The following is a 12,166-nucleotide window of genomic DNA, read 5'->3' as shown; positions in this document are numbered from 1 at the left end:
CGTGCCATTTGACAGGGTTCGGGGTGGTGCAGGGTTCGGGGGTGCGGCAGACGCTAAGCGTTCCTGCCGCTATGACATCACAGCCGGGTTCTCCAGGTGCCTGGTGGACAGCAGTGAGTTTACAGAGATGCCTTTACTGAGGCCCTCTGTTTTCCAGTTCAAATGATCGCGCTTATCCAGGTCTAGGTTAATCCTGCTGGCTGTTATTCAAAGCTACAGGATTGGAAACTGATTTATTTGAACAGTTTATTACAGGAGACTCGGTTTACTGCGTTTACTTGCATACATACTGGCTTTACTGCATTTCCATATTGATCTTGTGCCCAGGCGCACTGGATAGTGGCTGCTTCAGTCATTTCAGGTTCACGTCACTCTCCCCCTTTACATAAAAGTCTGGTGCGCGTCAATTTCAATCAGGCAGGACAGTAAGCAGCCTGGCACATTCACAGGCCTTGGCAACTTAGTATCAATGCAGTTAGTAGGACGGTAACCCTGGAGGGTCAAAATGAACCACGACACACACACCGGGCAGTTTGACAGGTGCAGCTGCTCCAGGCTGCAAGCTGAATACGTACGGAATGCGGCCGTGGTCAAGAGGCTGAGTCACCATTCAGCTCAGCCTTAGAGCAGCAAGCGCGGCTGATCTAAGGGACTTTGAACACAATGTGATTGTTGGTGCCAGATGTGGAGGTTCTAGGGTCCCAGAAACCACTGCCTTCCTGGGATTCTCCTGCATTGCAGTGTGTGCAGTGTGCAGTCTGCAGCTAATAAGCACAACTGCAGAAATAACAGCTTAGTGCAACAGTGCTGCACAGAAAGGTGACTCTGATCACACAACTTCACCCACAAAGTGGTTTCTGGTCAGTACGAGCCAGGGGAGAGGAAAAGTTTTACCACTGTAAGCAGGGAGATGCAGGGTTTACTGGACCTAAATCACTTGGTATAGTCCATGGTGCTGTTTGCTGATTTTTCCTTTGAGGCTGAGTTACAGTGCAACAGGCCAGACATCACTGGTACTGAAACCTACAGGGACTGAAATAGGTGGCTTAGAAAGACACATTAGAAAGCTGGCCGAAGTTCAGCATAGGTGTTGATGCCCTGTGGCCATTTCCGTCTGTTTCTGAGCCCAAGGGACTTGCCCAGAGGGAGGGCTGAGGGCGTGGGGCTGTGCTCTGTCAGAAGCGGGTCGATCTTAATGTCAGTCTGAATGGCTCAGCAGCATTCTTAACCTCAGTATGTCGCTTAAAAGCGGAAACTAACAACAGGCAGCAGCTCTGCCTAAACTTCATCTTAACAGATGGCATGAAATTTTCCATCAGTGCACCCTTTATGACAGTGTTTCTCAACCCAGTCTTCAGGGACCCCCAGACGGACATTTTTGCTCCCTCCCAGTTCCTGGCCAGACAGTCCACATTTTCGCTACCTCCCAGCTCCCTGCCAGACAGTCCACATTTTCGCTACCTCCCAGCTCCCTGCCAGACAGTCCACATTTTTGCTTCCTCCCAGCTCCCTGCCAGACAGTCCACATTATCATTCCCTCCCAGCTCCCTGCCAGACAGTCCACATTTTTGCTCCCCCCCAGGTCCTGGCCAGACAGACAGTCCACATTTTAGCTCCCTTCCAGCTACCGGTCAGTCAGTCCAAATTTTTTTTAAAACGTGGACCGTATGTGGGTCCCAGAGGACCAGTTTAAGAAGCACTGCTTTATGACAATATGGCACCACCTGGAGGTGACAAGGTGGCACTACAGTGCTAAGGTGGCAAACACAGCTGACAGATAAGTGGATGTTTCCACTGCCAATCGGCTACAACCAACACTGGTTCTACATTAGTAACTGCGTCCTTAATGTAGCTTGTGGAACCTCGCATGGTGATTAGCAGTGCAGAAGTACTGTACCAGCAGATTCAACTAAATAAGCGTTAATTAGTTCTCTTTCAGTCCAAGAACTGAAGATGGTATTTACTGACATTTATTTTGTTGTATTTATTTTTTTTATGGTTTAACTGTGTTTTGTGAAGACACTTGGCTGAAAAATAAAGACTATAATCTCAAAAATTCAATTAAATTATTATTGTCAGCAGAAATTTAAATATACAGATAAATTATGTATGCTGAAATTTTTATTTTGTTGTAAAAAATATCTGTATATAATTTTTTAAATGGGTAATTATAAAAATATATCAGCCGTATTATTTAAATCCCAAGCATAGTCCCTATTATTAAAATACTCTTTACATCCCTCTGTAATATTAAAAATATACCAAGTAATACTTAACAGTAGAATAGTGTTTAATGTGAATAAAAGGTCATTTATTTCTGGCTTTTATTCAGTATATTATGGTATGGTGATGTGCTCTGAACCAGGAAATATATCCTTCCTCTGTATGAAATAAATATTTTGGAATAATGATTTTAAAAAGAAAAAACATTGTGCTCAAAGTACCGATTGAATAGACATATGTAGGATTGTGTTACTTTGACGTGTTATGACATAATGAAAGTGCTGTGATTTATTTTTATTGATTAAATTAATCAGTTTACTTACTCAGTGGACTTGCTTACTCCACGTCCGGCTTCCTGCTTGTTCTGAGTGCTCTGATGTCATCGTGCTGCACTTTGCCGAGAGAGAATGTCATAAATCAGGCTAAACACGTGGCTTGCAGATGACCAGAAACGGAAGAGGCCCCGATGACATGCCGACTCTCAGCACCTCACTCTGCCCCCACCGATCTGTAACGCACGTGTGAGACCATCTGCTCAGAGGCCCGGCCTCAGTGACGAAGTAGGCAGGTCCTCATGGTCAGGAGGAGATGATTCTGAGCCCAGTTAAGGGCCACATCATGCTTCTGGCCTCCTTGCCCTCATGCCTGTGCTAAGGCTGACACCTGTTTGATTAAAGCTCTGCACAAAATTTCACACACAGGTCTCCACAAAAGCATGTGTGATTTACAACTAATTACCCGCGCTGCACCAGTGAAGATAGTGACCTTCGACGTAGATAATTACTGATGTTCTTTTTAACCTCCCAGCTTGACTAAAAGCCTCAGCAATGTGTCTAATAAGGCAGGATCTTCATGTGAAGAATATCTGAGTATGACGGCCTTGCCTGGTGACTTAAAGAACATTTTTACCTGCTAACCAATTTACAAGCACTTGCCGAGAGCTAGTCTGCTGGGCATAGATGAAGGTGGTACGTTATGACTGGAGTCGCGTATAAAACATTACACAGATATTCCATCCATCCAGCTTCTAGCTGTTTCTCCTGGTCTCAGGCAGCAGGGGGCACAGAGTTGGGGGCACAATGGACGAGGGGCAGGTCATCGCAGGGAGCTAGTCAAGTGTATTCATAAGATTTTAAAATTGACCCATATTTAGTTTCAACATATGGAAATATGAAATGAATTATGGGATATAGTGAAAGCTTCATCGGGCTGTGTGGAGCTTCTGGCTGGGAGTGGGGGGGGCAGATGGATAGGATGCCCGTCCATCTCAGGGACACACTACAGACATCTATGGGGGGGGAAGCAACACACTCAGGGGGAGGGGCTTGGGGGTCATACTACCAGGCCTGGTGGTGCGGGGCAACAGAGTCGCCCCCCCCAGATATTTAAAACTAAAATATTTACAGGCCAGCGGTGTCGGCGGACTAAGCCTGTGTGTCTGTGATCGGAAGGTCGTCGGTTTGAGGCTCAGCCTCGATGTTTGGGCTCTTAACCCCCAGCTCCAGGGGCTCTGTGTGTTGGCTGACCCTGCACTGTGAGTCTCCCCACCCTCCCAAGCTATGGAAAGTGAGATGGGGTCAGCAAAGATAAGAATTCCAATATACTCATACTTGTGCAAATGGCAAATTATGGGATTTTTTTTGCTACTTTCCAGGATGTAACTCAGATGGACGGATGGTAGCACGAATGCACTTCTGACTGGCCGAATCATCATAAGCAGGGCTCATCACTCTGGGAAGTTCTGAGGACAGGGCCCCCATAGAGGAGGGAGGAGTTAGGACAATTCCAAAATTGGAACCATAACTGGTCTGAGTTGGTGTCACAGTATAATATGCTTTCATGGGGCCGAAAATCTACCACATTTTTAAACACAGAGGAGTCCCGTACGGACAGGTTGACGATCTCTAATCACAACTGCAACACTGGCGGAAAATATTGATACGTGGGTGTAATATGGCGGTAGAGGCCCAGCAGATGGCGCCACGCAGACAGCGGCACCGCAGCGTGTGCTGTGTCATACGGAGCCGGAGGAAGTGGAAACGCAGACTGCGTCCAGCAGATGGCGGCACTGCAGCGTGCGCTGTGTCATACGGAGCCGGAGGAAGTGGAAGCGCAGACTGCGGTGGGGCGGCGCTCCGCTCCGCTGTTCCGCTCAAGATGGCGCAACGGAGGAGCCTGATGCACAGCGTAAGCAACAACTCGGAAATCGCTTTACAGACAGTAAACAGCCCGTTTACACACGTATACAATGGAGATCCGCGCACCTCTCCTTAATTTCTCTCGCATTCTACTTGCATGATGTACGGGTTATTATAATGGCGTGGGATTGTGATGTTTTATACGTAGCCAGAAGAAAGTGAAGCGATCAGCTGTGTTTAGATCTTTATTATACCGTTTAGAGTCCGACAGAGTTTGGGGTCGGCTCCTTTAGTGTCATGTTCCTTTTTAGGGCTGAGTTTGGGGGCAGCTTACCGTCCGTGACCCCAAGATGTCATTAGAAGACCCTTAGTGCTCTTCCCCTGCTCGCTGTTATTATGTTGCATAAGTTAATTGAAGCGCATCTACCTTATACCTTTGTTACTTTGAGAGATGCAGTATTTTACCTGTCATTATGCAACTTGGGCCATCGGAATTATCATTGCTTTTTTTTAAAGAGTTAAGTTGGGAACATCGGAGTTTCCTATTTGGAAAAGCACAGCTGATTGCCTGGTTTTGGTCTATCTTAGTAGGCTGCAGCATGCCTGTGATAAACGATTGCAGCTCCGTATCTGTCCTGACTAACCCATCGGCCAGGCCCGGCATGTAAGGATGAGGGTAGGATGCGGTTCTGCTTAGTCGTTAATCAGGCCGCTGCCTTGCAGTCTCCCGTGTCTAGATCGCAGACGTTGTAGGCTTGTATTAATGCCCGATCGCATGTTGTTCTCTCACCGTGGCAGCAGCAGCAGAGCTGGACTGATGACCTGCCGCTGTGCCACCTGTCTGGCGTGGGGGCAGTCGCCAACAGCGTCTACGGTCCCGATGGGAAGAGCACGCAGGCTCACCCCAACGAAGACGGCCACTTCAGGTTCAGGTGAGCCGGCCTCCCGTTTGCCGTGGACACCCGCCGGTGGCAGTGCTGCTAACCTGCCATGCGTCTGCCCCTTTTTAGGGGGGAGGATGGCTGTTACCTGTACGGGGTCTTTAACGGCTTCGAAGGCAGCGCCGTGGCCAATTTTGTGAGCCAGCGGCTGCCTGCTGAGCTGTTGCTGGGCCAGCTGAACGCCAGTCACTCGGACGCCGACGTCAGGCGGCTCCTCCTGCAGGTCGGGAAGGGACCGCTCACATTGCCCCCCCCCCCAAACACACGCACACACTTTGAGTACTGCCCTGCTTTGTGCTGGATAAATAGGCAATTATGCAGTGAACTGAGCACAGGAAGCAAACAGACTGCCAAGGTTTCAGGTGCTGTACGCTGCAGTATGATTACCAGGTATAACTTTACTTTTATTTATTTAGTAGACACGTCCAGAGTGACGTACAAGTGAGGTAAATCGCACATTACAAGCATATGTGCTGTCGAGGAGTCGACAGGGGCGTTAATGAGTGAAGAAAGGCTGAGCTTCGAGATAATGTCCAGTCACCTGTAACTCAGTTTATAAATCCTCTTAGAAGCAGGTTTGCCTGGAAACTGGGGTGGGTGCAATTTAGCCTGATGGTATATTTTGTTTAAGTCATGTGGTGCGTGGCATCTGTGCATCCGCTGATGGAGTTTGGGGAGCCTCCGTTGACTCTTCGGTTCTCCCTCCCTGGCCCCGCCGGCTCGACTTGCAGGCGTTCGACGTCGTGGAGAAAAGCTACTTCGAGACGATCGACGACGCCTTGGCCGAGAAGGCGAACCTGCAGTCGCAGCTGCCAGAGGTGAGTCTGCCCCCGAGGACAGAGGGTCCCTCGCATGCTGCCGGTGCTCGTGCCCCAACCCCTCTCGCCTTCCAGAGAGTCACGGCACACGTCTTGATTTTTAAAGTTAATGTCAAAAACGAAAAATCGCAACATTTTGAAATATCTGCATCTTTCTGCTTTGTCCTGCCCGCCCTGCAGGGGGTGCCCATGCACCAGTTGTCCCCACAGAATCAGAAACTGTTGGAGAAGCTGGACATGCTGAAGCAGGAGGTGTCGGGCGGAGCTACTGCCGTGGTGGCCCTTATTCTCAACCACAAGCTCTACGTAGCCAATGTAGGTGCGTGTAACTCCATTGGCCCCCGACACGTCCAAGCCGGGCCCCTGACTGGGCCCCAAACGCCACGCTAACAGGTTCCCCGCATTCTAGCCGTATGTGCTGTTAATGTGGTCGTCCTTTGCATGTTGGTGGCTGTTGGTCGTATAATCTTGCCCACATCCAGAAGTGCGTGTGTATTGATTGGTGCGATTCCATAGCAACCGTTTCCTCACCATGGACACTGTCTCAGGCCCCGGCTTTCTGTACGTGTGTCGTAACTCACTGCGCTTGTGGGTCAGGTACCAACCGGGCTCTGCTGTGCAGATCTTCCAGCGATGGTCAGAACCAGGTGATGGAGATTGGCCGAGCCCACACCACAGATAACGAAGACGAGCTCCTCCGACTCTCCCAGCTGGGTGAGTTAGCTGCCACGTGACCGGAGCAGAACCATCGTCTTTGCACCATCGGCTTTACACCATCGGCTTTGCACCATCGGCTTTCCCCGCCTTGAGTCACATGTGACATGGGAGGAGAAACACCCAGTTCATGCTTCACTCGTCCGCATACCGTTATGACACCTGCAGTGTGTTCCTGTTTAGACTAAAACACTTTGGGGCGTTTTTCTGTTTTTTGCACCTTGCACCATGTCACTTGGATTGTGAGCTGTCTGTTGCCTTTCCATACTCTTGTGCACTTGCTGCTTTTGTCCATGGACGCAGACTGTCGCGGTTAGCGCATGTTTGCGGCAGCGATATTCCTCCAGACCAGCAGAGGGCAGATGTATTACCATAAACAGAAATACAAATGCATGCAGTGTATTGGAATGGGTAACGTTTATAAAAAGTTGTTACTCGGCTTGGGGAGTATGACAGTAATACAGTATATTGCGGTATTTTGCAATACTGGTGACAAAGCTAGCTGGGACCCCTCCCACCCCGCTCTGTAAACTTCTATAAACTTTTATTAAGATTTCAAAATGTCGGAATAGTGTTGCTTTTGAAAATACCAAGTTCCACAGTTTAATGTCTGGACAGTATGAAAAATTAAATATGCGGGTACCTCCGACCCTCCTCATATAGCTGCTATTCTTCTTCTCTCTTGGTTGCCCTCTGCTTTGTGAAAGTCAGTGCTGCCACCTACTGGAAATGCCTAGTCAGTGCGCTTGCACATGCGCAGTTGACACATATAAATTCCGCTGGACATATAAATCTAGGCTGCACCGGACACTCCTGATGACGTAATTTACGTCACTCACCCTGTGCACGGACCATTTCAGCATACGGAAAAGTCAAGTATTAAAGTCTTTCCAGTGGTAGCTTTTGTTTCCGTTTGAAAAGCTATTTGCCCCAACAACTAAGAATATTAAATGCAAAATATTTGGACTTTAAACTTTGCATTGTATGGTCCTCATAACTTTTTTGTCTTGACCATGTGACTACCCAAAATTCCTCTATGAACATTCACTTCTTTCGACCAAAGCCATCGCATAACTCATGCTGTTCCATCTTCATGCTCAGTACTTGCAGTTTTCCCAGATTAAATTGGGGTTTAGTGCAGGTGTTTTCCAGAAAAGCTATTCTGGGTAGGAGGCTCCCTCAATCAATCGGTTTGCCATCCTCAGGGCTTGACTCGTCGCGTCTGCGCCAGGCTGGGCTAGTTGCTGGCCAGAGCAGCACTCGAAGGATTGGAGATTACAGGGTCAAGTTTAACTACACAGACATCGAGCTTCTGAGGTGAGGGGCACCACAGGAAGATACCCATAGGGGGGATAAAACTAGTTTGTTCATCACTGGTAACTGTGGGGACAACTTGGTCCCAAGTCGTGCTTACCATGAGAGCACCAGGAATCCGCCAGATCTTTGACGCATGACTTATTTGTATTAATTTACTCTGTTAGTACATCAAACTCAAGGGATCTGGGAGAGTGTAGTATTACATCTACTATAAGTGCAATCAGCTTTTTGGCTTTGTATGTTTGTTTGTTTTATTTTAAGTAGGATCACACTTTCTGTGTAGAAATCCTTTTATCCTTGCGTTTAACAGGTATCCTGCTTGTTTTTCAGCACAGCTAAGAGCAAACCAATCATAGCTGAGCCAGAGATCCATGTGCAGTCATTGGAGGGAGTGAATGGGTTCCTCCTGCTCATGTCTGAGGGACTCATCAAAGCCCTTGAGGCGGCACATGGCCCTGAACAAGCCAATCAGGTGTGTTCCATGGGGCTCCGCCCCCTCCTTGTCAAAGTTACAGATCCCCTGGTTGGATGAGCTTGGTGACTGGTGTCGTGAAGCCTGTACCAGTGAGCCACACCAGTGCAGACTGGATCCATTGGTGCTTTCATCACTATGACCTGCACCCCCTACAGGAGATCGTGGCCATTGTAGCGGCTGAGCTGGCCCAACAGAACAGCCTGGAGCAGGCGGCCCAGTGTGCAGTGGAGCGAGTACGGCGGCTTCACCACGACGCCTTCGCCAGCGGACGCCAGCGGGGGCCACACTGCTCGCGGCACGAGGACATGACCCTGGTGGTGCGCACGCTGAGCTACGCCCTGCCCGACAGCGCTCTCACCCCCACCCAGGGTAAAGCAATGAGTGGGGTGGGTGGGGGGGGGGGGGGCACCCTGCCTCCGGGTTTTGCTCGCCGTGCCTCCTCATGCCGGAGACTGAGCGTCTTCCTGTCTTTGTGTGTGTTGGCCACTAGGGGGCCGGATCTACCCGGTATCGGTGCCCTACTCCAACAGCCAAAGCACCAGCAAAACCAGTGTCACGCTGTCCCTGGTGATGCCCTCCCAGGGGACTCTCACGAACGGGACCAACACCGCCTCAACGCTGGACGGAGGCACGCCCACCGGGTACCGTCACGCCTGCTTAGCCTGGCCGTCTCGCATTTCCTCCGTTATTTACGTTTATATGAACCACAAAGCTGCAGTTTTTTTCGACAGCTAAGCGCATCTGTTGATAAAAACAGCCACTTTCCTGAAAATAGCTAGTGGAGGCTTGTCAAAAGGAGCGGCAAATACAGCGAGAGACCGGCTTCTCGTCCAGGTCGCCCAGAGGAACCGTTGGTGTCAAAAACGGTGTGAAACCGAGAATGGCAGATGTAGGTCATGCAAAGGGGCAGTCAGCTGCTTTTGAAAGTGCTTTACTTTCATATAGGAAGATTATGGTGGCCATAGGCGATTGGGCGGTTTGTAGCACAGATTCAGTAATTGCTGCCTTGCACATCACATGCCAGACCATATTTTAAAGTGTTTGTTTATCACTTTTTTATGGTTCTCCGGAATGTTCCCAGACTTTGCACTGCCTGGGATAGGCTGGGCCCACATTACAGAAACTTCCCAACTTGCAGATCCTATCTTAACTCTTTGGTAACCATGGTAACTATGGCTAGGAGCCGATTTAGACCATTATAAGTGAACCGTTCCTAAGTGAAAGTTCCTGTCCTATTTTAAGATAGGAAGAGTGTATTACCCAAGCTTCCTGACTTCCCAAAATCCCTAAATAAAATCTCCTAACTTTAGGATAACATTCAAGCTGTTCCCGCTTACACTGGGCACCACGTCCTGTCAGCTAAAGCTAAACATAATAAATATGGCTGCTCTGTTACTGCTTTTATGCAACCGATGAAACGTGCACACATACACACCCCAGCACCATTTTTATCTGGAAATCCCAGTCACACAGCTGCATGTGTGCGACTATGCACTAGTTTCTGAAACGCGCTCAGGGTGAGTGAGGTGGAGGTTGAGGGAGGGTCGTCTGATTGGGCGATATCTACTTTCTTTCGTATTTGGTAACTGCACGTCCCGTCTCCCAATCCGGTGTTTTTGCGAAAACAGTTAACTTGTGAAATTTCGGTTACAAAACTTATGCATCCTTGGTTCCTTGCACATTTTTAAGTGATACAGAAATCCGGAGGTTCCTTAGTGGGTATGTGGCGTATCATTGCACATTTTCAGCGGGTATACGGACATACTGCAGCATGTTTAGTGGGTGTACAGTGTATCACACCACTGTAACAAAGCCCCCAGTGGGGAGGATGAGGCAATATGCGTGTGGGGCAAAGGGTACCATGCCGTCAGCATCCAAGCCATATGAGATCATCTGAAGATGATTAGGCATTCGATGCTTTCATCTTTAACATGAGATGGCATATTATTATTATTCATTTTAAGTATGGGTGCTATTCTTAAAAAATGCAGTGTTAATGGGTTACGAAATAGCTTCACCAGATAAGTAGTGTTGGTTGCTAGGTAACAGACACAGAAGTTGATAACCGATGTTGGATGAAGTATTAAGGATTTCCTGAAGTTGGGATTTGTTTCTGTAATAACAAATAATTAATACTCTTCCTATCCTAATCTGAGACTTTCTGTAATCTCGCACCAGTCTGCGCTGGATGCGCGGTGGGATCCTATTACTACGTTAGTAACGTCCTGCGTTTGTTGTGAATGGGTGACTTTGAGAAGTGCGCTAATGCTTTCGTCCCGTATTGCTTTTGCAGGCAGAGTCCTACAGCCACCCTACAGTCCACCAACACCAACACCCACACCCAGAGCTCCAGCTCCAGCTCGGGGGACGGCAGCCTGTTCAGGCAGAGGGGTCGCCAGGCCGCGCAGCCCGATGAGACAGGCCGCGTGCCGCCCTATGTGGACTTCACCCAGTTCTACAAGCTGTGGGGGGGCGAGCACTGCGAGAGCTAGAAGGGGCTGGCGGGTGGCGTGGGGTGGGGGGCACGGTGACTGAACCCAAGGGGGGGGGGGGGGGGATTCGGCCCACAAAAGTGAATGAGACAGGAACAAACATGGGGATGGATGGCGGCGGAGGACCAGTGAGGACCATCCACGGTACAGGGTTCGAGGGGGTGAAACGGGAAGGGCATCTTACCATTAAGGTGGAACCCGACTGGAGTATGAGCATTTATTTCATGCTGAAGAATGTCTTGTTATCTATTTGCTGTGTGTTAAGTGTCAGCGGTCAGAAAAATAAACTGCAAGAAGTGCCAAGTTTTTTTCATTAAAAGCCTTTTGCTTTTTTTGCCCCAAATGGGAAGCTTTTAGCTCTTCTCTGGGCTCTAGGTTTATTATGTCGATAAGGTAATTAGTTCTTGTTTAAGTGTTTTTGGAATAATATAAATTCAGTGACATGAAATGTATCTGCACGTGGTGAAAGGTCATGTGACTGTATGGCAACGATTATAATATCAGAACAAACAGACAACAGAGTTGGCAGCATAGACAGACTGCTGGTCCCATGTTATAGGGTGTGCCCCCCCGAGCCTGGATGCACACAGCGATATGGTGCAGAAGGGAGTCGTACAGCCGTTGTATCTTCTCTTGGGGCAAGTCAGCCCACAGCTGTTGTAACTGGCCCTCGAGATCCTGCAGATTGGCTCTGGGTCTGAGTTGACGTCTGAGCTGATCCCACACATGTTCGATTGGGGAAAGATCGGGGGACCTGGCTGGCCACAGGAGGAGCTCAACATGACGCAGGCAGTCCATAGACACACGTGCCCTGTGTGGAAAGACTGTACCAGGGTGCTGTCTCGGGAGGGGTAAGTCATGCGGACGCAGGATGTCACTCAGGGTCCCCCGAATCTGAGATGACCTGAAGTCATACCCTATGGCTCCCCACACCATGATGTCATACCCTATGGCTCCCCACACCATGATGTCATACCCTATGGCTCCCCACGCCATGACAGCAGGAGTAACGCTGGTGTGTCTCTCCACAACATTGGCAGGATTGCTC

General features: G+C 49.1%; 1 protein-coding gene across 2 annotated transcripts; it reads left to right on the top strand.

Annotated features, from left to right (window-relative positions):
• The first annotated feature begins 4,283 nt into the window (after nucleotides 1-4,283).
• On the top strand, nucleotides 4,284-11,421 carry tab1 (TGF-beta activated kinase 1/MAP3K7 binding protein 1). 2 transcript variants are annotated; one of them, XM_023796853.2, is made up of 11 exons: nucleotides 4,284-4,410; nucleotides 5,163-5,293; nucleotides 5,372-5,525; nucleotides 6,034-6,120; nucleotides 6,301-6,439; nucleotides 6,718-6,834; nucleotides 8,040-8,151; nucleotides 8,482-8,623; nucleotides 8,782-8,995; nucleotides 9,117-9,267; nucleotides 10,920-11,421. In XM_023796853.2, the coding sequence occupies exons 1-11, from the start codon at nucleotides 4,381-4,383 to the stop codon at nucleotides 11,116-11,118; spliced, it is 1,476 nt and encodes a 491-aa protein (XP_023652621.1). In that variant the 5' UTR covers nucleotides 4,284-4,380; the 3' UTR covers nucleotides 11,119-11,421. The 2 variants fall into 2 exon arrangements, with proteins under 2 accessions (XP_023652621.1, XP_023652620.1); XM_023796852.2 differs by having other exon boundaries at nucleotides 4,304-4,410; nucleotides 5,160-5,293.
• The last annotated feature ends 745 nt before the right edge of the window (nucleotides 11,422-12,166 follow it).

The sequence above is a fragment of the Paramormyrops kingsleyae genome, chromosome 22, assembly GCF_048594095.1.
Source record: "Paramormyrops kingsleyae isolate MSU_618 chromosome 22, PKINGS_0.4, whole genome shotgun sequence".
Lineage (NCBI taxonomy): Eukaryota > Metazoa > Chordata > Actinopteri > Osteoglossiformes > Mormyridae > Paramormyrops > Paramormyrops kingsleyae.
This window is presented reverse-complemented; position numbering and strand designations above follow the sequence as displayed.

What these genes read in the sequence shown, in the direction of transcription:
- tab1 (XM_023796852.2), top strand. Translation starts at nt 4,381, where the DNA reads ATGGCGCAACGGAGGAGCCTGATGCACAGC. An exon ending in TCAGGCGGCTCCTCCTGCAG is followed by an intron (nt 5,526 to 6,033) that starts GTCGGGAAGGGA and finishes CTCGACTTGCAG; the next exon opens with GCGTTCGACGTCGTGGAGAA. An exon ending in GCTCTACGTAGCCAATGTAG is followed by an intron (nt 6,440 to 6,717) that starts GTGCGTGTAACT and finishes CTTGTGGGTCAG; the next exon opens with GTACCAACCGGGCTCTGCTG.